At 41.7% G+C, this 26253-nt stretch overlaps 1 protein-coding gene and 1 long non-coding RNA gene across 5 annotated transcripts in view; one reads left to right on the top strand and one right to left on the bottom strand.

Annotated features, from left to right (window-relative positions):
* zbtb46 (zinc finger and BTB domain containing 46) overlaps positions 1–26253 on the top strand; it is an 85555-nt gene that overhangs the window by 35567 nt on the left and 23735 nt on the right. For all 4 annotated transcript variants that reach the window (XM_086068539.1, XM_086068538.1, XM_086068536.1 and 1 more), the window contains one exon: positions 1–78. This exon is cut by the window's left edge and continues 841 nt beyond it. In XM_086068539.1, coding sequence (XP_085924665.1) covers positions 1–78 — 78 coding nt within the window. The remainder of the gene's footprint in view (positions 79–26253) is intronic.
* On the bottom strand, positions 2052–8410 carry LOC147179786 (uncharacterized). The gene is made up of 3 exons (XR_015094065.1): positions 8270–8410; positions 7581–7673; positions 2052–2674 (listed from the first exon to the last, which is right to left on the bottom strand). It is a non-coding gene; the product is annotated as an uncharacterized LOC147179786 (long non-coding RNA).

Below are 26253 nucleotides of genomic sequence, written 5' to 3'. Positions count from 1 at the left end.
GGGACAGTAGGCCTGGATCTCCGTTGCCATCCATGCTCGCTGTGACCGGCTGGAACTACAATGGACAGGATATCCCAGGTATGACATGACTTCACCTGATGGTCTCACTTTTCATTAACATGCATGTTTGCGTTGCGCTTTTGTCTCACGACAGGGAACCGCTTTACATTGTGTTGTGAGTTAGGATGTTGTTGTGGGTCACAAAAGCAGGTCTTAACACTTGCTCAACCAGAACCACACTGCTCTTAAATCTATTTAATATTTTTGCAAGTATTTATAAATGTGTGTGTTTAGACAATAAACCACACCTTTAAAAAACCCTCAGGGTGTGATGACTTGAACGAATGGACACAAGGGAAATCTTTGATCCTGTCAATTGTAACATGAGAAGATTTCCCAAATATGACAATGTGTCAAAATAATAAGTCTGGTTGGAATGGCTGTTTCAACTAGAACACACCAAAAAGTGTCCTTTTTGGAGAATGTAATGAAAGGCTTTGGTGTGATGTTGCCTATAAGAACTCGGGTCCAAAACGGCATACTGTACTAGAAATTAATTATTTATCACCATATCTATTATCTACTCGACCTTTTCATTTTTTTCTACTACTTGGTAACCCCCTTTGTGATTGGCTGACAAGTTTCAGGTCAAAACGTCTCCAATAAGCTTGTATGGGCCAAGATGTTGTTTCATAAGGCATCACTTACCCAAAATATTGGACTTAAGGTTATTATAGTTGACAAGAAAAACTAAAATTGAAAAAACATTTTCATTAACGAAATAAAATGAAAATGCTATTTAGAAATATAAAAACGGAAACTATATCTTACGCTTATAAAACTAAGTAATAATTCTAGTGGGAAAAAAATACCCTTTGTTTTTGTCTTCGTCAATTAATATCATCCATGAGATTTTAGAGTTCATTTTAGATGCATTAATTTTCTTATTGCTGTATGTCTGTACAAACTGTTAAACTGTCTTTAAGAATTGTAGTTTACCTAACTTTATTATAGAATACATAGGGGTTTATTTTATCTTGCCAAACACTCTAAAACTAAAACCAATACCAAAACTAATAAAAAAGAAACTAAAAAGAAAATTTGGGGAAAAAATAAAAACTAGCAAACCTGTTCTAAAAACTAATTAAAACTTAACTGAATGTAAAAAACAACAGAAAATAACTATAATTAAAAAAAATCCTAAAGTATTATAACCCTGCACTCAAGTTTTACAAATGTGGCAATATTCATGAGAAGAGCTTTGTGGACAGTCGACTCACGCGATCATGTGCTTCAGTAATTGATTGTTTTTTTGGGGGATTTTTTCTGTGAACTTTAGAGGCGTTTGAAGTTCTCATTCCATGTTTTTTTTAGAGGATTTCACAAAGATTTCAGATGTCATGTTGCTACTGTGAAAAAAATGCTGTTTCATCACATACTCATGTATGATTTCACCGGTTCCAAAAGTTTAACAGTTGGAAGTTGCAGTACTCTTATCGATTGATGACTGATTATGCAGTGGTAGTTGGATACTTGTTTGGCTAGTTAGCAGGATTACATTACATGAAATGGATTTTTACTCCGCAAACAGAAGAACCCATTCATTTTGGTGTGAATTTTGCAGTTTATTTTAATTTGTCTTTTCTAAGAAATTCAGTCACTTTGCGCTTGGCTTGTCAAAGGATGCATGCGCTGTTTACTAACCGAGTATGACCTCTTTTCCTCCTCCGCGGTTCAGATTAGCTTGCTTCCACACTAACGTGTTAGGACTAAGATGATTATCTCAAATCTCGGAGGTGTGAGGTGAACCGGGGTTAACTGCAGATGGATGATACAATCCTCTTCTTGCTTTTGTTTATGTAACACAGACACGCTCCGTCACCCACATCAAGAAAGCAAACCTCATCTCACGTTAAAATGCGCTGGTTCATTTGAGTAAGCCTCTCTTCGTTCACAACTGTTAATGAATTTCTTTGCACAAAAACTAATGCATCAAAAACACCTGTGTGTGTGTGTTTGCGTGTGTGTGTGTGTGTGTATTGGTGGGGGTTTAAGTGCACTGTGGGCCCAAGGCGTCGATAGTTAGATCATTAAAAGTAAGAGAAGCTAATCCTGGGCGCATTAAGGGAGTTGGCTGTGAAATGGGCACACACGTCGCACAGCTAAAGAAAACAGGATAATTGAATTGACCTGGGTCACTGCACGGATTACCAGTGCGTCCTCACTATCCTAAGCTCCTCCCCCTCTCTGCGGGATTTAGGCAAGGACCTCTGGAAAGGGCGAGCAGACACAAAAAGGTAGAGGCGTCGAAGAGAGTGCTGCATATGTTGGGTAAAGCGAGAGAAAGGAAAGTATAGTAGCACAGGACAGGAAATTGTCTGACTCAGCTTCCATCTTGTCCTGAGACGCAGATGATCAATTATCAATCAAATCATTATTGATGGCAAGGTTGAATTATTTTTATGCTTCCAATCTTGTGGGAATCGTGTTGGGGTTGTTGTTGAAACATGGCTCTGATTTTGGTGTGTGAAAAACTCGATTGCTTCAGCTGGATGATGTCCTCGATTCCATCAACACCAGGCAAGATTGTCTTGTCCTCATAAATGTTCTTCTATAAAAATCCCGACTGTCTTGTTCCAAAGTGCTGTAGAATGTCTTCTCAAAAGAGCGGGAGCTGTGAGGGGGCAGGAGGACTTTCATATTTTCATTGCATGAATGTCCGAATACATTTGAGTATACATTCAAACACAGGATCTTCAGATCACTTTCAAAATGGAAACAAGATATGGCTGGAGTAGCTGAGGCATGCCGTTGTAGCTTTTAACAAGTGTATTGTAAGTGCTATTCCAAAAGAATTATTGGACTTATTGTGACACACTCCACACTCATAACTCGAAAAGTTCAAAACTTAAATTCCTCATTGAAATGAATAGAAATACCAATACTCTGCTCCAGGCTTCCTCTTTTTTTTTTTTTACTGGAAAATCACGACCTACAGACATAATACTGTACTTTACAAAAACAGATGAAAAACATAATTAAATAGAATGGATAGAATTAAATAGTTTGTACATCAGGATTTAATGGAAGCCCCCCCTCCCCCCAAATACATTGAAAATGAAGACTTAACAAGATACACTATAGGAGAAGCCTGGCTGAGCCGCATCCAATATGGCCGCCACATTGACATGTTGGTCACCAAGTAGATGTGGGGGGTGGCAAGTCCAGTCTTCCAATGCAAGAACCACTTTGGCCCAAACATAGAATGATATCAACTTTAACGATAACACCGTTGAAACGTTATTGGCTGGGACGGTGGAATTCGGAAAGTCTACCGATGTTCCGTGCGCCAAACTGGAAGTATGTCGCCGTTTGAGACGGAAGAGGTACACACATCGATTTAACGAATCACTAACTGTATACATTTATCCTCCTAATCTAAAAATAGATATTTCAAAGTATTCTTACATTAATATTTCATTTTTATTATTATTATTATTTTAACCCTTTATAGTGCCTTCTATTGATGAGCCACCAGTGACGGTATCTAAAAAGTACTACTTGAAAGTAAGCTATCATTGGTGTAGTGGGCTAACATACTGTTCAAGAGCACTTTTGTCTTGACAGTTGGGATATTTGTTGAGTCAGACTCCAGCGAGGTGCTTTCTGTGTGTTGAGGGGGATTTTTTTTCCCTGAACAGGTTTTGTGAGGTCATTATTGACTCAAGAGCATGTCGTAGACCCTTGACTGGGGGGGTGGGGGTGGGGGTGGGTGTGGGGCGGGGTGCAATTTGGCTGTGGAAGCATTCTACTGTTCTGTCATGTGAAGCCAGTCAATTCTAACATATATTTACCGGAAACAAAAGTGTGGTCAGTTTATACTGAGTGACGGTCAAAAATACACAAGATCTTTGTAGGCTTATGTCCACTTAAGTCTTAAGTCTCTGTAAGTAAAGGATTTTGTCACCTGCGGTTGGAGATCCGAATGAGATGTAAAGGGCATATGGACGTCCAGGGAATTAGAAAGTCGTGTATGGATGTATTTAAAGCTACTACATTTTGCAAAATTGCAAAGAAGGTACAATTTAGCTAAAGTGATCATGCACAAATTATGGTAACCTACATCCGGATTTTTTTCCTCAACTGTTTTTATTACTCTTTAGGCATGAAAAAAATAATCACCTTCATTTTTTTTCTTTTTTAATACAAGGAGTTGGTGACTTGTCCACTAAGGTGGATAACGTGCATTTGCGTTTGATTTTTAACATTGTGTTCACATATTTTTTTACATCTTTAAAAGGGCAGCCACATCAACTGCATCTATCGTGATCATTGTTGATGTTTAACAACTGGTCTGACAACACGACGATTGCCTGACTAAGGATTTGACCGGATTATTTTCCTCACATACGGATAATGTATGGTCGTGTTTAAGCTGCGTGTGGGGTCATCGCTTTGAAAATGTGGCGTGTCCACGTTGACATACACAGATGCACGAATGAGGATTTGATTTCTTTAGATCCTCTTGGCTTGCGAACATCTGCCGTGTTCACTTGATGTTATTATTTGGCCCACGATGCGCTCGACTTCCTGCCTGCCACACGTGATCTGCGCTTGTCTGATGCTCACCTTGTGCGCTGACACAAATATTTTAGCTGCTCACATGGGAGAAAGGACAAGAACTCAGCACTGTTTTTAGAAGGGCACCACTAATCTGATCATCTGCGTATATATTTTGTTTCGGCCCGCTATTTTATTAGAGCTGACAATTTGAAAAGAGGAGTTTTAAATAGACTCCAGTTCTGCCAGCTGATGTCATAAACCTTTAAATACTTATCAGAAACTATTTTTAGGTTGTTCCTCGCTGTTTCTACCTGACCTGGGATTAAAAGCATCTGCAGATCAAAAACTGTCATGTTATCAAATAATAAATACATCTGTGTGCCACTGATTCTAAATATTACCCCCATCTCTTTGTTTTGCATTTCATGCTTGAAAAAAAAAAAGTCAATGAAGTTGATTGTCAGAAAATTAACTGACACCAATTTGGAGTGTATCTTTTTTTGTTTCCCGTTATACTACCTCCTGGTGGCCAGCATGGGTACAGCAGAAGGAGCAGCACTCTTAATTGGATTGCAGCATCAAATCATCAAACTGTTTAATGATCTACATTTCATTACGTTATCACAAAGTTCAGCTTCAGAAAACAGGTGAGACATGATTGGTCATTACCTGAGCCCTCAGCAACTGTGATGTCTTTAGGTGGCAAAATGGCCGCCCCCTGAGATGGATAAAACAAGTGGATTTTGTTGCTTAAGTCATATTCCACAAACACAATATTAATCAGAACATCGGGTTTAGTTTAGTGAGGCTGCATAGATATTGTAATGTTGTTGTTTTTTTTGGGGGGGGGGGGCTTCACCATTAACTCTCATTATTTAAAAAATAATAATATTCAGTACATTTATTGATGAAAAAAAATCAGTAGCTGTTGCTCTAGAATTGAACATTTTGCATCAAATCTATGTGATTCATTTTGGTATTGGCTGAACACACTCACGGATGATCTCGTATCGGCAGTTTCAAACCCTGATGGGAACAACCCTAGTAATTACTGTAATGTTTGTTTTTGTAATGTAGAAAATTATAGATGTTTTTTTTCTTTATTAAAAAGCTTCTTCTTTTTAATGCTTTAATGGCATTTCTGTTCTTTTCAAAAATGATTAGAGTTTTTGGATTCTCTCATGGCACCGCTGTATTGAAATTTCTTCTTCATAACCTTTTATTTCAAGTTATCATCCCATTTTGCCAAAACCAGGCTCTATATTTAACATGTGAATTTTTTTTATAGATTAAACAAAAAAAAACATTTTTTCATCAACCCTCTGCAAAGTTCATTTTTGCTGTATATTTGCCTTTAATTCACCCCCAAGGACACGCCCACTTGATCCGTTTTCCACATCCTAACATTGCTACATCGTAATTATTTCATGTATTTATTATTTATATTGAAATGATTCGATGACCTTTTCTAGGGAGCTTAAGGGGATTTTGGCAAGTTGGTAGAAGGCCAGAATGAGACGCTCACACATGAGGAGCTAAGACACGTGGGTTGTTCTTGCCATTTCCCTCGAGCTGCTGCACATGGATTATATCTCAAATCTTAAAAACAACACAAAAAACGTCTTCATCTGACTTCTCCTTCGCAGCACTCTCATTCACTCTCTCACATCTGCCCCCCAGAAACCCCCCCAAATATGTTTGAGCGTCAAGTATGCGCACGGTTAAGCTTGTTGGCGCTCAGACCTTCACCCTGCCAGGCCGTCACAACTCACCTGAGGCCCGCCGACTGACGCTGCCCCGCCGCCGCTCACCTCGTGTTTGAACCTCCACATCAACTTTTGCTCTTTCTCGCTCTCTGTCGCCTCGCGCCCCCGTCCGTCTCCCCGAGCCTCGGCGGTCTAAAGGTGAGCACTTAAAATAATGAATCCGATCCCCCTTTCGCCCCCTTCCTCTCTGTATTCCCGTTAAGTCTCTCCCAATAGTATTTGCACTTCATTAAACTTGAAATAGGTTTAATATTTAAAACACCATGAACAGCTTTCAAACTCCCCCCTCCACCCCTCCACTTTTTCACTCCCTTCCTCTCACTTTTTTGGGTTTAATAATCTACTCTCATATTTCCTACCTAATTCACTCCTCCTTCATTAAAAAGCAAACTAGATTTAATATTTCAGATTGTGTGGACTTAATTTGCAGCCTATTCTTCGTACGTTGCACGCGTTGGATGACGACTTCATCACAATGAAGCCCCCCCCCTCCTCTCTCTCTCGCCCCCACACTCTTCTCTTCTTTGTGTCTTCTTTTTTTCTGGCCCCTGGTTGAGCTTTCTCACTTTTTCCACAGTGCCTCCTTTATCTGTTGTCTCGCGTTGTGCCCCCCCCCCCCCCCGGACTACACACATGATCATTTGAGCCCTTTCCTCCCATCCTATTGACTCCTGTGGCCCGCCTGCCCCACCTCCCGTGCGCCAGGCTGTTATTCCCCCACTATCCTTTTTATTGAGAGCCTCATTTCGGCGTCATGAAGAAAAAAATATATAATATTGCCGTGGCAACCGTTATTTTTTTCTTCTCACCGCCCACCAGCCATCCTTGTGGTATGACCTCACATCCTGCCGGACATTATGGGCAGTCCACCAGCAAAAGAGCCCCTTCTCCTACCCGCACACATTCACACCATTTTTTTCACACTCTTGCTGTCTGTCTTGTTCTCTCGCGGTTCTGCCTTGCGTGTGCGCGCTATTTTTAATTCAACGGGCTTCAATGCAGCCACATTGGACAGGAAAAAACAAAAAAATCAAATAAACCTCCCCAATCTTGATGGTCCTTTTTTATCTCCCAACCACCAGCACCCCCACCCTCCTCCATTCCCCCCACCTTCTGCCCCTAGAGCATGCCAGAGAATGAGGTTGCGAGGGTGTTACAGATGAGACAACCCACCCTGCGTGCACCTGGGATGGGCTCGTGCGCGTGTGTGTGTGCGTGCCGTGGCCCACACACGCTTTTGCATGCGCTCACCCGCTAAAACTTGCATGCGGCCGTCACGTCTCTTGGCATCCATCAGTCAGATCGAAGACTGAAATGAGCCTCTGCGCATCATGGCAGGATGTCCTGTTGGCACAGCATGCAGGGTGGGGTGGGTCAGGAGGTTTGTGCGGTTACACAATTTACAACAGAACCCCCCAACCCCCCATTAGTGCAACTCCACCCTTAAACACATCACATCACATAAAAGGAACAATATAGACAGATCACACCATTACACTCCAGTAGAAAACGCAATTTCTCATTCTGAAGTCTTGATTATTTTAGAAGGTGTGAGCGGAAATGAAAGCTTCAACTGTGAGAATCGGTTTACACCATATATATATATAAGAAAGACATTTTGCGGTTAAGAGCTATTTTAAAGGTCTAAAAACAAAAGACGTCTAAAAATTTTTTTCCAGTAGGCACTCTTGTTTTGTGAATCTACATGTTTGTTGTTAATAAAATAAATAAAAAATACAGCGCGTGTCCTGAGTTCAAAAACAAATTTTGGGTTTCTATCAAGGATTAAAACGATGCTCAGAGTCTGACGGAGGCCAGCTGTACCTGAGAGATATGCAGTTCAAATATTTCTGGATTTCCATGATGTGATGTAAGACTTGCGTCTCTGTGCGCGCGTGTGTGTGTGTGTGTGTGTGTGTGTGTTAGAATAAAAATTGTACCTGTCATTGCGTTGTTATGGTCCTGCATTGTCCCTTGTGATGATGATGTTATCTGTTGTTGTTGCTAAGGTCCTGTGCTCTTATTTTGTCATATAGGCCTTTATTCTGTTGTTTAGAATTGAACATGGTCCTAGCTGGAGTTACTGACGGACACTTTTGTCAATCCGCTGAGGTTTTATCTGCATCTAGCCCGCTCAAGGTTTCTACGTCAAGTATTTTCTTCAAGGCCATGTGAATCCAGCCCTGCTCTTTGTTGTTACTTTGTATTTTTTATCTATAAAGACTCTGTGTTTTTTCTGTGTCACGTAGCAGATTGCAAGCATTTGAAATGCTATTAATGGGTTTGGCATTATAGTTGGTGGTACGTTAATGGTTGAAACTATTAATAAAGACAATAATAAGCAATTATTTGTGGACATTTTCTATTTGTGGTCATGCTCGGTACCCCTTGTGTTTGGGTGTGTTTTTTTTTTCTCAAAGTGAGCCAAGAAATGTGAACCACTGATGTTTCTGTCTTGCAGTTCCAATTAAATAATGTGAAAATAATAGAAGGCAGATGACTTCCTTTCAAGCCAGTGTGAGCTCCATGTCCAAGCTTCTGTTTGTGGTGATGTGAGTGAGGTCACATGCTTCCCTCCCACTGATCTGATAGCTGATAATGGACCCTGCAGCCATGAGCCTGCCAGCACCGCTGGGCTACGGCTTGTCTCGCCGAACCTGACTTCCACTAAGAGCTATTTGAGCACAAACTGGAAACTCCGACATGACTGAAAGTGTGCGAAGAGGCATTAGTGCTCGCTGATGGCGGAATGGTCGCACTCTGTCATTTGCAGCCAACCTGGAGTTCCTCTCCCCTGCTCTGTTTATTTGAGCAAGGTAGCTTTGTTCTCTTGGCTGTGCCCGCTCCCTCTGTGGCCTCCACCCCCGCCACACCAGTTGGAAAGGGGAGACGGAGGGGGGTGGGTGGAGGTGTCGGTGGGGGCGGCGTGGGGGGGGGGGGGTGATGTGATGTTTGGACAAAACGGACAACCTGCACAGGATGTCGAGGTTTACAGGCAGCGGGTGTGTCCCTTTCATTGAAGCATTGAGCTCATGTACACACACACCCGCGCGCACACACAAACACACTCAAGCCTCATTGAAAGCGATATTTATACTGTATAGATATATATTTAAACGTATGTACAGTATATGTATACATATCACAAACTCAACTGTGGTTGTGTCCCACTGGAGGGCAAAGTCTCCTTCCTCTCTGTTCTTCCCTTTCTTCGCCTCCTTCCCCCTTTCCACACCTCCTTCTCCTTCATCCCTCATTTCATCTCTGGCGACAACGCCCCTCCCCCATGCTGCTGCCCCCCTTTATAACGAAGAACGTGTTAATCATACATCGGAGTTGGCCAACAGCAAGGAGAGTTCTTGGAGTGAGAGGCTGAAATCACAACAGGGGACGGGATGATGGTTTCGGCTGCGTAGACGTGGGTGTGTTGGATACAAGACTTGGAGACGGTTCGCTATCTGTCCTTTGCAACTATCTGGCCAACCTTCGTCTGGTTGGACCATCTCATCGCCATGCCATCTTGTACATGGTACAGAAGATCCTGTACTTTTGTGCTTTACTTATCCTTGAAATGACATTTCCAGCCACTGGCACAATGTCGCACACTCGTACAGACAAACAACAATATACTTAAAGTTTTTCATTGGCACAAATCAAACTTTTTGCTGAAGGTTCGCTCAAGGCTATGAAAAATGTTATTTAAACAAAATAAAAATATATCATTCAGTCTAAATTTAAAATGGCAATTGTAATGTGCATGGGACTGTCAGTTTGTCCTAAATGTGTGGTTCGTAACGTTGTTGGAGTTATATATGTGACGAGAAATCAACATTTGTTAGTTTCGCAAACGTTCGCCCCTCAGTGGGATACGGACTTTAGGGTCTGATTTTTACAGGGTTTTTTTGTGCTGATCTACTAAGTAGGCGCAACAAGGATTGTGTCTGCCAAACATGCTAGCAGCGAAGGTTAAATATTGTGGGAGGAGTATATGCAAATTCATGATTTAATTAGCACATTCTCTGTGATTCATCGAAACTGAGATGAATTGCAGGAGCTGATTTTAATGCGTCGGAAAGGCCGTTGCAAAAATAGTTGCCTGCGGTGCCAGCGTGGCGCAGGCAAAAAAAGAGGCAGAGGGCGAGAAAGCTCGCGTAAACATCTGAAATGCGAAAACGATCATAACGCAACGTCTACTCAACAAAGCAATTTTGGAGCTTCAGTCACAAGGAGTCATCCCAAATCTCAACTCAACTTTCATCTCGACTTTCAACTCTTTATTTCCGTGCGTTTTGGTTATTTCAGCGCAGTGTGATAATTGGCGCTGGCCTCTTCCACAGCAGTTTTTCGGCTGGGCAGTCGCAAGTTTTAAACGCTTTTGATGGGCACACACTCGTACATCCAAATGCCACGCAAACGAGAAAAGTTCCATCAAACAAAGCATGGCATTTATGCGTTTTGTGTGGATTCTCCAAAATTTGCGGAGCGCTCAATATACTTGCAGTAACACTTATCAGCCTCTTTTACTAACACTTCCTATTCCATCACTTCAACTTTTTGCCTACGGTGCACCTCCCCTGGTGATTGAAAGAGTATTTTTAATTTTAAAACGGTATATGAAGTGTCATGTGCGAAAGCATTACCACGAGGACGATGAGCTCCTTTTACCCGACAATTGACCTTACCGTAAACCACACCCGCATGACCTAGTAAACTAATCAAGACGCAAGATGTCATGTCTGCGTCGGCACGCGAGTTTTGCTGTGGACAAACATAACAATCAGGCTCCCGGTGACGCATTGCGTGGTTATCTCAAAGCAAGGAAAAATCTATAAAAATGGTTCAACGCTGTCGTCGCGGCTTGTGTAAGAGAGATAACCGTGTCCGGTTTATTCCGTTCCTTACCCTCAAACAACTACGAAGAAGTCTGCACTGGATCAAACTTTGTGAAAGACCACACGACCAGTTTGAGTCCCTCCAAAATTAGCAGAAAAGTGTCTGCATCCAGATAATGTTCTCCATTGTTGTTTTCAGCCAAAGGCTAACGATAGCGCCGGGTAGCTAACCGTCCACGCGTTTGTTGACTATTTACTATTAATGCCAACAAAACATTGAAACTATGCGGTAATATAAATCCATTCTTACCCTGCTTGCCAGGAACAATGTCCAAAAACGTTGGTTTTGCTGACAATCAGTCGAGGTGAGTGAGGCGTACGTACGGCGTCTTTCTCTGGTTTCTGTAATCGCAGACAGTGATGTGCATATTTTCCTTTGTTTTGGGCAAAATTGCATGGTGAGGGAGAGAAGATACCCTTCACTAAAGCAATTGCTTCGAAGAGAAATATCGGCGAAAATACCTGACTGAGAAATCAGAAGGACGATCAGACAACTTTGCCATTAATGTGGATGCACTTTAGCTCATCTTGACCGGTAAATGTCTCACACATTCAAACAAAGACAGACTGTTGTGCTAATGTTGTTTGTTTGGAAGATTTAAATTATTAACTCTGGTGTCTCATTTCCAGTGTTTGGTCATGCTAGATCTTTAGGTGTCAAACAGTCCTGCAGGTTTTGGAGGTTTCCCTCTTCCAACACAAGCTGATTCCAATCAGCAGAATCGTTATCAAGCTTATGCAGAGCTTGCTGATCAGAGAAGGGAGACGGGAAAACATCCAAAACCTGCAGGATTCCGGCCCTCGAGGACTGGAGTTTGACACCTATGTGCTAGATGAAGTGTAGCTAATGATTTTTTTTTCCCGTTTTGTTTGTTTTTGTTGTTGTTTGCTTCTCTGCCTGTCCATCAAACTATGTCTTAATATGAATACGGTCACTGGCACTAAAAAGTTTGGGGACTGCCTTTATAAATAAATAAATAAATGAATCGCGGGATGGGAGGGGCTGGTCATCGTTTGATGTTTTTTTTTCTTTTGGTGGTTGATTGTTTGGCCTTCCCATGGTTCCCCTGGTGCATCAGACATGCAGTTTCAAGGTTCCGTTTGTGTGTGTGTTTGTGTGTGCATCAAGGAGAAAGGGGTGCGACGGGGGCTTTAGAGGTGGATTTGATAGTGTTAGACACCCGGACCCTTCTCCTCCTGCATACCCCTCTATTTAGGCCTTGATAAGTGGAGCCGCAGTCTGTGGGGGTTAGGGATTCCTGTCTGGCACAAACACACACATACACACACACACACCGGGATACGCCCGCTCTACATTCCAGTGCCCGACGAAGGAAGCAGCCTAGCCGTCTTCCTTTCCACTCCCAAATGATCCCCTTTTCCTAAAGTCGCATCGAAGTTATCAAACTGGATTCGTGCTGTCTGACTCATTCATACGGCGTGAGGCTTTTATCCTCCACTCTTCTCCATCGTAGTGAGTGCACGCTCTTACGTGAGTCAGATTCACATCATTCATAACGTATCATACGTGTTGTTAGAGTTTGAAGCCACGCTCGTAACTTCGAATCTATAAAGGGTGGGGTGTCGCGTTTATATTGACACGGATGAGAGTAGTTTGGAACTGGAACTGTTATTTATATCGTGCTTTTTACTGATAGTGCTTCACATTCACACACCACGCCGCGCCTGGTCCACAAATCGGGGTTCAGTGTCGAGCTGAAGGACACTTTGACACGGTCGCCTGGTGGGAGGATCGAAACCATAACCTCACGGATGGAGGATGACCACTCTATCACTGAGCCACACCACCCCTAGGTAGATGGATGGATTGGTAGGTAGGTAGATAGTTAGTTAGTTAGTGCGGGTGCAAGTTGCAGCAACAAAAAAAAAAGATTCAAATCCAAAAATAGGTTTGGATTCGTCAAACTAAATCGAATCGTTACATTTTAAAATCATTGCGTTTTGAATCGTACTGCGTCCCATGTTTTGATATGCATTGGATTGTCTTTTATGAGAAATGTACACCAATTGTACAGTAAATCGGTTTGATGTTTCCTTTGAATTGAATTAACTAGAATAGTCAACATGACAGAAGCTGCAGCCAAACCAAATCGTAATCCCACTAAGTCGAACCGAATTGGATCGTTAAATCGTGACATCCTTGAATCGTATTGTACCCTGTGTGTCGAGAATCATATTGAATCAGCAATTTAAAAAAATGACACTCAATCTGAACCCGAAGAAAGAGTAGTGGGATATTTACGGTGTTTTGCTGTTGGTCGTAATAAATGGTAAATGTATAACCAAAGTCCAGTTGCTACCTCAATGGCCATTTAGTTCTGAATGTTGAAATTCCACTTAAGATACCAAACCTAAGTTGCCATGGCAATGACATCGACATTGTTGTGCTTTCTCAAATCTGTTTCCTTGTTGTCTTTGGTGCATCAGACAACAGGAACCGCGTTCCCCCCCCCTCCCCAATACATAGGACCGCCGCAAACTCTATAGAAAAATGTAAACGCTTGCAACTTGATATCAGACATTTTAATTGCATTTTTAAATTCCTTTTGCTATTTTGTTACACCGCGGCTCTCTTTCCCATCCTATTTTGCACATCCTATACGACTGAGTGTATCGCTAAGCCCTCCCAGGGGTGTGTTGCTGGGGTTAGGAAGGGGTCATGTGGTCTCACGCTGACCTTCTCTTTAATGGCTTCTTAATGAGAGCGTCCGAGAGGCCGGGAGAGGAGCAGTTTTGAGAGGCAGGGCAAGATAGCGCTAGTTCTCCTCAGGGCGCTGACTCTGGAAGTGTGTGTGTGTGTGTGTGTGTGTGTGTGTGTGTGTGTGTGTGTGTGTGTGTGTGTGTGTGTGTGTGTGTGTGTGTGTGTGTGTGTGTGTGTGTGTGTGTGTGTGTGTGTGTGTGTGTGTGTGTGTGTGTGTGTGTGTGTGTGCGCGCACTAACCCCTTGTTCCATTTCGAGCCCTCTCTGAGCACTATGTTCCTCTCTGGGGAAAGAGGAAATAACACGTTTGTAGCCTTGAATAAGCTCTACAGTGAAGCCTCGATATTCACCATCATCATCTGCCGCGAATGTTGAAAATCGCCGCTTAAATGACACCCCCTCAAAAAGGTTTTGTATTTGGGTGTAGAAGCAACAAGATGACGGCAAAGCGCTTTAGAGGATCAATCATGAACCCGTGTTTCATGCACGAACGTTCAACGTCTGAGTGAAGCCCCTTCCTCATCCTCCTTCGATTTAACCCGCGAGAGGTGAAGTGACTGTGAAGTGAAAAAAAGCAAATGATCACGATAAAAAAAAAACGTTGATTAAGCTAGCAAAACTCAGCTATAAATAAAACTTAAAAGAGCAACTACAAAATCAATTAGTTACAAGTAAAATAATAACACATAAAACAATAGTAGTAAAAAAATAAATAAATACTAACTGTTCCTGCTGTGCGCAGCTTGGCCTCTTAGGGGCAGTGCATGCATGGAGATACACATTTACATCAAGATAAAAAGAGTAGAAGAAGAACTTTGTTGATATGACTTGAACTTTGTTGATATGACTTGTTTTTAGGAAGAATATATGCCTGTGACTGTGTGTTCCTACAGCGTTTGTGTTTGAATGTTTGTTATTTGAAGGAGTATCACTCGGAATGCAATGCAGATTTTTGGTAGCCCGTCAACGGGATTTGTACTATATTCCTGTCTGGTTGAATAATACTGGGCCATTGGTTGGGGATTATTGATCGTTAGGATGAATGTTTACTTTATGCATATATATTGTTGTATCTCATAGTTTATTGATATAGTGATTTTACAGTAGTTCAGTTTTTCGAAGTTAAAGAGAGATATCGTCTTACTATACAGTTAAAAATTGTTAAAGTATTTTGGAGTAGTATTGTTATTTATTTTAAAGTATTTAGTATGTTTTTTCTCTATTGACTGGTGTTGGTTCTGTATAGCACTTTTTTTTTGCATTTTAAAGTATGAAAATTGCCATATAGATAAAATGATGCCACTAGGTGGCATTATTATTCCATGTTAGACGTTCACTAATAGTAAATTATACTTATACTCGTGGACTCCTGCCCATTTAACTTTAAATTACCTCGATGATAATGTGCTCATTTTTGACAAGCTAATTTAAATATACAATCCTTTTGTGTGTGAGCATTTAGTTTTTATGGTAAACTCCAACTGGGGTGTCAAAAAGGCTGAAAAGGCAGAACAGCGTACACGTCACACGCTTGCTGCAAGCAACACGGGTGTTTTAAAGGGGCTTTCACAACGTAAGAAATTGTAGGCACATTAACTGTTTTTCTTTGATTAGTATATTTATATGCCCTGCTACAGCCGGTATTAACTGAAGAGTGACACAGGTCCACAAAGGCTAAAGCTGCAGTTTGCACAGGTCTGCCCCCCACCCCGTCTCCCTTCCCGCCTTCATCTCAGTTTATCTCACTTCCTTCCTGTTTCACCCTCAGCTCTCCTCGCTCATTTTGATGTACACCAGAGTGCACCGTAAACATTGCGACTTGCTCCATCACTCTCCCTCACCGCCCAGACTGTCTGCCAGTTTTCCATCTCCCTCTATCTCCTTTGGCCTTGCTTTTCCTCTCCATGGCACCGCACTCCTCCCATGTTGAGGCCAGAGCTCTCTCCTTTGTTGGAGGCAGGTTGCCAAGGATACCAGCGGCACAGAGCGGCACAGTCTTAATGTTCCGTACGCGAGATGGGGGAGATGAGCAGGGAGAGGGGCTGTACTCTTGCCTGTCTGATCAGTCTCCGCTTTGTGGAGCGTTCCTCCGTCCTGCTTGGACTGTCATTGGCAGTTTGTCAAGGAACCTCTTGCGCTGGTCGTCTGCTCTCTGTTTGTTTCGGATCTTGTGTCATCTTGTCTTGTTTATTTTTTTTCAGATGGCCACTTGACTATGCTTAAAAAAAAGCTTAAAAGAATGTGGAGAAAGCTAAAAAATACAATCCGGGTTATGTAAAAAAAATTACTGTAATTCATGTGAATAACACTTTTTGTGTGGTTTTTTTTCTTTCTTTTTTTTCTCCTTTTTTTTAAATTTATTTTTATATTAAAAAAATAAATCAATAAAAATAAACACTTTTTGTGTTGTTGTTTTTTGCAAAAAAATCCAACAAAATTGAGCCTGCGTATTATACACGAGTAACCGCAAATTTGTGAATGAACTTTGATCAATGGCGTCGGGCCGAAACCGCAAGTCACAATTTGGTAAATTTCATATTTTTGACCAATCGTAAGTGTAGAAAAGGGCTTACTGTCTTTGATGATGCAATGTTTGATGGTTGAACAAACATACTGTTTTTGGCGTCTCCTTAAAAGTTCCCATTTGCGAGATACAAGATTTTTGTCCGATGCCAGCGATATGTAATAAGTAACTAGCGGTTTTCCGATCGATCTGCCACCGATCGTGGAAAAGTATGTGATTGGCATGTCGATCGATGCCTTTCATTGCCGATCACGAAAAAGGATCAACCTGCAGCCAACTAGAGACCAGTTTTTGTTTTAAACCCGAGTCATCAATTAGTCTGAAAAAAATTGACAGATTAATCAATTATTCAAATAATCAATAGTGAGCAGTTCTAAATTAAAAATCTGCATCAGAATCGGTATCGGCCGATCTCCCTCATGGATGATTGTATCAGAATCAGCTGCTTTTATGCAGATCGGCACACCTCTACTACAAAGTAATGACATTTGTTTTTTTTTCAAAGAAGTCTTGCTACTAAATATATCGCTGTAACCTAATGTTTAGAGTTAAAATTGAAGGGTTGCATAAAAATAAATAAAAACATTTTTAAAAAAAATCCCACTTGGGGCCAGTGTAGAGTCTTCAAAGAAGCTAACATGTTTTGAACTGTGAGAATAAATCAGAACTTTGTTGTTCATTCAGTCTGACCAGTAATTCACAACCACTGTGCAGGAAATTGCTGACATCATCATTATTTCTGTATTCCAGGCGCGTGCCAACAACCTCCTGATACAATATGTATCACGATACGATACGTATTGCGATACATGATATATGACCTATAAGGCGATACATATCCGGATATTTTACATTACTTGACATACTTTTTTATGAAAACAGTCACATGTTTACTCAAATTGTATTTTATTGTGCTGGATGCCAAAAATGTTTTTTACTTCGCTTCCGGTTTACCGGCAGTGCCGTGTCTGGTCGAAATGTTTCCACAAGATTTCACAGACGTGCCAAGAAACTTTAGGAATGACTGTGCAAAATCGTTTGACGCCTCCATATATGTGTACTGTAGAGGCGCACTGAAGTGTCATTCATTGGGGAAAAAAAAGATTATGAGTCATTTTTTGTCGTGCTATGTTTGAGTAATTAAAAAAATTATTATTTTTTTTTCTGTTTATCTGAGTATTTTTCTTTTCTTTAAATGTTTTTTTCTTTTTGTCAATTTTTTCAATCAACAGAGAAAAATATTCAAAAAACAGAAAAAGATCAATAAATCACAAAACATCATTTATTTATTTTTACACAGCCCCTCCCAAATGTTTTCAGAAAAACATTTTTTTTTTAAATGAATGCAATATGTTTCCGTAGTTTATCCACACTCAATATTATTTATTTATTTATATTTTTGATCATGTTCATAATTATAATGCCCATCAATTGTTTGCAGATTTTCTCATATACTTTAGGGACATGCAAATTTTCTAAACCAGTCTTAGCTCAGTTACGGTTTTAAAACACCGGTGGTAAGATAATAAATAACGCTTAATATAATATTCGCCGCACCGTCTGTGTGCAGATTACCCACCTTGAATTGTCTCCCCCCCCCCCCCCCTCTCTCTCTCTCTACTTTCCATTACCCATCCACTCAAGAGCTCATTCTCCTGCCTCACCCTGCTAATTCGACCCTTGGACCGGCTGGCCGGGACTTTTGGGTTTATGCCTGTTTGCGACTTCCTTCCATGATGGAGCCACAATATGCAATCTCTCTGTCTCTCTCTCTCTCTCTCTCTCTCTCTGTCTCTGTCTCTGTCTCTCTCTCTCTCTCTCCTTTTCTCTGTCTCTCTCTCTCTCTCTCTCTCTCTCTCCTTTTCTCTGTCTCTCTCTCCCTCTAACACAAAGCCATGCAAGTGTGCTTTCCTTCCCCACCCAGCATTCTTTCCCCATGCCCCCCTTCCCCCTCCCCCCCACCACCACTTCCCTCCTTGGCTGGGCTTCACCCCACCTTTCACAAGCAAACTCTTTATCACACATCCTCACTTGATTTGCTCTCTCCCCGGTTTTACTTTGACCCTGCTAACCCACCTGCCTCCCCCGCGTCCTTGCTTGCTGATACATCTTCATTTATTTCTTCCTCTCCCTTCTCCTTATAATTATCTCCGCCAGGGAGCTTGTGTTTTCATTGCAGGGGAATTTATTTGCTTGTTGGGGTAAAACTCGTATATAATTCTAACAAAAAAGTACCCCCCAAAAAAAGTTTCATCATGGTGACAATTTGTATTTGATATTAGGTACATAAATCTATTTAACATGTTGAGATGCATATCTCAAGATTTTAATTTGCTGTGTTTACGTGGAATCCCCCCCCCCCCCCAATAGAGTTCTTGATCAAGATGAATCTTCCTAGCTGTTCACTTAGTAATCATTACAAACCTTGGCGGAGGTCTGCGTGCTCTCTATGCTCTTGTTTTTAGATTCTCTCTCTCTTTCCGCCATCACCCCTTCTCTCTCCCGCGTTACCTCCCTCCCTCGCATTCCCTCTAAGCTGCATTAACTCTCGAGATTACCTCAAGCCCTGCAATCCCCCCCCCCCACGCCCCCGCCCTTGAGTCTTCCCCTCATTCACTTGCTCACCTATAGACTATTCACTGCCATTCAATGCAGCAGCAAATTCACAAACATGTTGCATCTGTTTAAAAGCTTTTTCTTTTCATGATTTTTCAGGCAACGTCTCTCTTAACTAATGTGACATCAAGACAAACAAATAATGACCGTGATGCTTTTGACTCAATGAGAATGAATGCGATGTCTTCCCGTTAGCGAGCGTAAACTTGCTGCTGTTCATTCAACATAGCGCTGTTTTTCTTACATGTCTGAAAATGAAAAAGATACTTGAAAAGATGCATTACTCTTCACTTTGAGAGAGCGCATAACTCTGTCAAGGCTTGAGTATTTGTCACCTGTGAAATGAATCAGGGAAAGGAAAAGCGGTAATCAAGTTTTATCCACCTCCGGAATTTCTTTGTGGTCCAAGGGAACAAAATGCAAAATAAATGAATGAATAAATAAATAAAGCAGAAGTGCCATATGTGATAGATGTGAGGACATTTCACAGAAATATCCATCCATCCATTTTCTTAACCGCTTGTCCTCACAAGGGTCGCGGGGGGGGGGGGGGGGGCACTGTAGCCTATCCCACCTTCGGGCAGTAGGCGGAGTACACCCTGAACTGGTTGGCAATCGCAGGGCACACAGAGACGAACAACCATTCACACTCACAATCACACCTTTGGAGAATTTGGAGAGAGTTCAATTAACCTGCCATGCATGTCTTTGGAATGTGGGAAGAAACCGGAGAAAACCCACACAGGCACGGGGAGAACATGCAAACTCCACCCAGGAATCGATCTCACGTCCTCTGCACTGGGAGGCGGACGTGCTAGCCAGTCAACCACCGTGCCGCCCTCACAGAAATATGTTTAGCATAAATCCACACACCCCAACGGATTTGTTGTATAGATTTCATTATTCGTGGGCCGGCCTTATTCCAATCCCCACAGATAGTGGCAGTTCACTGTTCTGAATTTGCACACAAATATAAGCATCGGATTATAAAATAGATTTGCAGATAACAAAAAGTCCCAAAAGTTTGTTTGTTTTTTGCGAAAATTAATGCAAAGTCAATTTCACTTTCAGTGGGTCAAGTCCTCATTTAAATTCTGAACATTTCTCGTGTTCACTGAGAATGGGCAAAAAATGTACTTTCAAAAGGGGGTGAACGATTGAGCATCGGAACATGTTCAATTAGAAATTTTCCGTGATGATTTCAAATGCCGTCAGGTGACAATTCTGAATAAAATGTAGCTTCTGACCCAGCATTTATACAGAAAGTTACATTCAAATTACATTAGAATTACTAGATTGATCATTATAAAGATTGTCACCTTCTTATAGATTGTTACCAAAATGGAATGAGAATATCTTTTTTAGGAATATAATCCACCCACAAATAAAAGCTTAAAGTCTAAAAATTGTTGTGGGGTCTCTTACCGGTTCCAAAAGGCATTGAAATTTTTACTCTTTGAGATCATTTTACAACACTTTACCCCGTGTCACTGTTCACACCTCACAAAAATGGCGGTTATGTCCTTTCTGCCTCTCTGAGTCTCGCTTGAAAGTTGTTGCTTTTTTCCCCTTTAGTGACAAACTATAAATATTTACTCCCGGTGTGATGGTGATTTTTCAAGTCGCATCAAAGTCCTCTCAGAGTCTTCATTGACTTTAACTGCTCATAATATTGACACGAAATGTCACCAGGTTGCAGCAACATGTTGCCTCGGCAACCCATTTGTGTGACTTCTCTACGCCAAAGCGACTTCCTAATTTGCTAGCCTGAGTTTGCAACTTCTTGGAAAAAAAAAAAAAGTAAAAAAGAAGCATGTTTATGCAGCGCTTGGAGATCTTCATTCCAAACTTTTCTTCAGGGCTGTCAAAAGCTGCAGATGAATTAAAATAACTCCACTCAAACGATTCACTTTCTAAATACATCTTGCCCCTGCAAAGCCTCCCACCTACGACGATGCCCCCCCCCCCGCCCCTCCTCCCCCCCAGCCATCCTGGCTCCCCTGCACTCACCCGCCCACCCACACTCCATCACCCCGCTGTCCACCTCTCACCCCTCTACTCGCGCAGTCGCTGATGCTCCTCATCCGATCCCCCCCCACCCACTCACTCACCCCCTTCCAACCTCCCCCAGCAGTACCACCGTCTCTACTTGTACCACCATCTCTCTCTCTCTCGCTTTCACTTTGTCTCTCACTCTTTCGCTTTCTCCTGTCCTCTACCGCTCTCACCCCTCCATCCCTCCCTACTCTAAAGCCTTCAGGCTCTGCTTGATTTATGCCTGCCCTCCCTATATCAACGCACACACACACACACACACACACGCACACACGCACACACCCCCACACACACACACACACTACCACCAGCCTTTCGTATCTCATGTGGAGGTTGCGGCCCGGCTAGTCCCTAAAAACAACAGAGGGAGAGCGAGCCAGAGAGGAGGACCGGGAGCGAAAGAGAATAACAGCTTCTTTTGCTTTCCATCCGCCCTCCATTTTTAACCCGACATTTTTTTCATTCCCCTCTCCCACACCGCTTTTTAAATTGCCTCTGAATTCTTGAGCTGTTTTAGTGCCTCACTCCCTCTTCTCTCATCTGAAATTACTTTTTTACCCTCTCAAACATCACATCAGCATGCCGAGGAAGCGTTTCTTCCACCAAGGTCTCCCCTCTTTGTCCACTTGAGGACAAACATGCTGATCATGTGTGCGGTGCATGGGAACAGTTTGGGTAAAGTGGAAATGGATGCAGATGTGGTGACATGTTGTCCAGCATAGATTCGTAGATTCCACACGTCATTATACGCTTACTTATTTGATTTTGTTTCTGGTGTCATTCAGACATCGACATTTCACGACTTTTTGTACCAACTGACGTCGGAGCGGTGTAGTATTGTTTGCCAAGAAGTTTCTCTGTCCCCGACTGCAGTTGTGCTTACAAACACCGCAAAGTCTAAACATTCAGATGTTGGGGGGGCCTCACATCTATCTGTACAAATGTTTGAGAGATCCAGTATTTGTACACAATTTTTTGTTTTCGTTGATTATGGCGGCACCTTTGGACAAAAGCGGTATTGTTTTCCCTTTAATTTTCCTTGAAAGAACCACATTTCCCATGAGGCCAAGCGCATAGCGTGAATTGCAGATGTCCCAGTGGCTATTTTCGATTTTGTCTTTATACAGTACTGTAATGTTTCTCAAGTATGTTAACAGCAGACACTGGTTGTGATCTTACCTTCTTTATTGTACACCGGAACACCCCCCCCCCTCCCCCCAATTATTATTGTCGCCTCTTCGCTTCTGCATGTTTAGTAGCGTCTGCATGATAACAATAATCGCGCGTAGACGTTTGACTCGACTTCCGTCTGGAACAACTGGAGAAAGGACGTATGCCGTAAAGCAGTTTGCACGTTTGTGGGTTTTTTTTTTTGGTGTGTGGCAGAGTTCACACCATCCACCTCATCTGAAGGCTAGAGTCCGGATTCAAACCCACGACCTCCGCACTCTGAAGTTGATGTGCTAGCCAGTCGTCCGCCGTGCAGCTGTGCTTCCAAAATCGTACTTAAAATAAAGCATGCTTTTGTTAAAGACGAGGAAACGCAAGCATTCTTTACAAAATGACGCTTTTTCAGTCTTTTTGATATCTGTACATAAAACATAAAGACAAAAGTTGCTGTTTTTATTTGTTTTTACCCTGTCAACTTAGCCTCTTACTTTCACACGCACTCACAAATTCAGACATATGAAGGTCTTTCTCTTGTTTGCTCTTCAATACATGCAGACAAGGCCCATTTTCTTCTCTGACAGCTCTCTTGTGCTCGACAAGCCTCACTAACTTGTTGCTGAATTAACCGTCCTGGACATGATCGCCATTGTGTTGGCTTACTTACGCGCAACCGTCACAATGTGAGACCTCACGTTTCAAGAGGTAGGGTTTTTAACCTAAGGTTCGGGTTTCAAAATAGGGGCATTACTTATAACAGTACTAGTCATGGTTATGGATTTCTTTTTTTCGTTTTTTTTCTGGAGAGCTCAGTATTGTTCATTCAGTAATTTTACCGATTTGACATGTCATCATCATTGCTCTCTCTTTTTGTTTTAGTGTTTTATATATATATATATATATATATATATATTTTTTTTTTTAAATTAATTTTTATTTTGTATGTGCATGTGCATGTGCGTGTGAGTGTGTATTCATTAGTTCACCTAAAACCTATTTTTAAAAATCCCATACCGTTCACCTAAACCAAACACTTAAGCCATGGATGATGGATGTAATCGCCAGAATGTGTGACCTCAGGTTTCCTAGTAGGGTTACAGTTTCAAAGTAGGGTTTTAAACTAGGGCTAGGGTTTCAAAGTGGGGTTTAAAAGGTGGGTTTAGGATTTCAAAGTTGGGTTAGGCTTTCAAAGAAGCATTTCAAACTAGGGTTAGAGTTTCAAAGTAGGGTTAGGGTTTTAAAGTAGGGGTTTAACCAAACCCTACTTTGAATCTTTATGAAGGATTTTAAACTATAGGATTAGGGTTTCTAAGCAGTGTTGGGTTTTGATTTAGGGTTTTAATCTAAGGCAGGGTTTAAAAAAAAGGAATGAGGTTTGAAAGTAGGGTCAATTTATAATAGCAGTTAGGTTTATGGATGATAGATGCAACTCTCAGAATGTATGACCTCATTATCAAAATTGGGTTATAAACTCAGATTAGGGTTTCAAATTAGGGCTATGGTTCCAAATTAGTATTATGGTTAATATGATATGTGTGAGAGGCTGAGGACAAGTGTCAGGTTGTGTATTTACTTGTGTGTTGTCTGATTTTCCATCAGTTTTATCTTACAAGAAGGTGCATTCATGTATGCTGCGTTGGACTCCCTCACAGTAAAGATTGTTTGAGGTCATTGCGGGGGTTGCCATTTTACAACACGCACATGCACACACGGACTTCACGAGCACAATCAGAATATAGGACCAGGGGTCAAACTATCAGATGACCTTTTCCTCCCTTTTCAGGCCTTCTTTTTCCTCATTTTTCATTGGATGCGTTTTAGCACACACTGCAACAACAAAACTCCCGTCTTCCAAGACACCCACACACGCACACGCTCACAATTAGCTGTAACTCACTGGCTGCAACTACACACTGAACGTTATCTTACCTTCATGAGGTGAAAGTCTCGCACTGTGTCCCTCGCCACGTTTGATTTCGACATCTTTTCCTTCAAGGCCAATTTCGTTCCGGTGTTGTTGACGCTCGCCACGCCGCTCTCAGAAACATTTTCCGGGTCCGCACATAAACAAAGAAAACCACGTATTTGCTCATCTTTTATTTTAAAAAGGGGGCTTTATTTAGCAAAAATGTGCAGGCCAAGAGTGGTGTTGGCTACCATGGCAACAAAATTAAACGGAGGATCTCTTCAGAAGGCAGAAATCTAAATTATTCTGATTCCTTTATCAGAGGGAAAATGAAATTCCCCTCTTTATATAGAGGCCAGCATGGAGGCCAAAAAACGAGGTACAAATGAGAGAAACATTTTTTTTTGTTGTTGTTGTTGTCTCACCATTGATACCGGGAGGTCGTTAACAATCCGCATACGTGCATGAAGGAATGATGTAAGTGCCGCAGCTCTAAAGCAACAGATAAACCTTTTTACCTCCAAAAGACACCGCCAACATGTGTGTCGACAAATCCCGAGCGAGCCCGGCGTCCCTCTAACGGAATCCATAAGCTCCGTGGCTGGGATTAGGTGTGGACCGTTCCTACCGCGTTAAATGATTTTATCTGTCGGAACAGGATGAGATTTAAGAAACGCACAATCTACGCCGACCCAATTACGCTTACATAAATCAAGGATTACACCGTGTATTGCCATTATTTTGTTTGTGGTCAGCTGAATACTAATTTCTAATATCTGGCGCTTAGTCCCAGTAATGTGGGTAAATCCTCAAAAAGCAGGTTAGCGGGCGAGCCCCTCGTGGCTAACGTGGCGAGCCATCTCGCAGATTTGGGGAAGGGAACGGAAATGCACTCACTGTAGAATTGATTTTAAAAAATTCTGCAACAGGTTCGTAAATCACTTAACGGTTGAATACATTATAGAAATGCTAATTGAATATAAACCTCTCTCTAGGACAAACCTGGGTCAATTACTGGAGCTCAGGTTGCAAAGCAAACACGGTGAAGCAGCATTTAGCTGTTATGCTGCACACAAATAGAACGAAGTTGCCATCGGACGTGACATCATCAATCAATTAAGGTTAAAAACTTTGCAAGTACCCATACCCGGCCTTTTTTCAAAGGTATCGGTAATCGCGACCTCTTGTGGCTTTTTTACAATCAGAAAGTAGAAATTTGAAGTATAGAAAATTGCCAATATTTTCATGCAATTTTAAAGAAAATACTATATTGAGAGATATATAGGTATTTCTGTAAAATTATGTCATTGTTTTTTTGGAACTAGTTTTTTTTTTTTTTTTAAAGTACTTGTGGTATCTGTATTGGTGACTACTCAAGCATTGATTATTCGTACTAGTATCAGTATCGAACATCCTCAATAAGAACCTAGTAAGGCTCTGAAGTCTGCAAACTCGGGTCAATTAGCAGAGCCCAGCTTTCAATGCAAATATGGTGAAGCAGCATTTAGCCGTGATGCTGCATGCAAATAAAATAGGTTGCCAAAAGTCAAGTCAACCCCAAGTATAAATGCTTTCATTAAGCCCAGGTTAAAAACAATACATCCATCCTGCTTTTTTATTTATTTATTTTTTACAGCTGAGGATGAGGCAGGTTTTAAAAATCTATTTCACTCTACAGACTTTTAGTAATTTTGGAAAGCTTTTTTTCCCCCTTTGCCTCAAACAGTTTTTAAGTCTTTCGGTTGAAAATGTGCATAAATTTTGCAGCTTATTAAGCTAGTGTTGTTCTTTTTGTGCTGCGAATGTCGTCAGCTGTTGGTGTTTGTTGTGCTTTTGCTTGAGTGAAGCACATTCTTACCTTGTGTATGAAATGTGCGCTCATATAAATAAAGTTGCGTCGCCTTGCTGCTTGTTGGCCGCACGTCGTGTGAATGAAGTATTGTCGGCGTTTGCCGAAGAGGAGGGCGCGTGCATTTGGTCGCACGTGTCCGAGCCGTGCTGGGAAAAGTGGTCAAGGGTCACGCGCTCGTCCCCTGAAAAGAT

This window comes from Leptonotus elevatus, chromosome 2 (genome assembly GCF_054856555.1).
Source record: "Leptonotus elevatus isolate MCC_2025b chromosome 2, RoL_Lele_1.0, whole genome shotgun sequence".
Taxonomy (NCBI): Eukaryota; Metazoa; Chordata; class Actinopteri; order Syngnathiformes; family Syngnathidae; genus Leptonotus; species Leptonotus elevatus.
The sequence above is the reverse complement of the archived record's forward strand: the minus strand, read 5'-3'. Positions and strand labels throughout refer to the sequence as shown.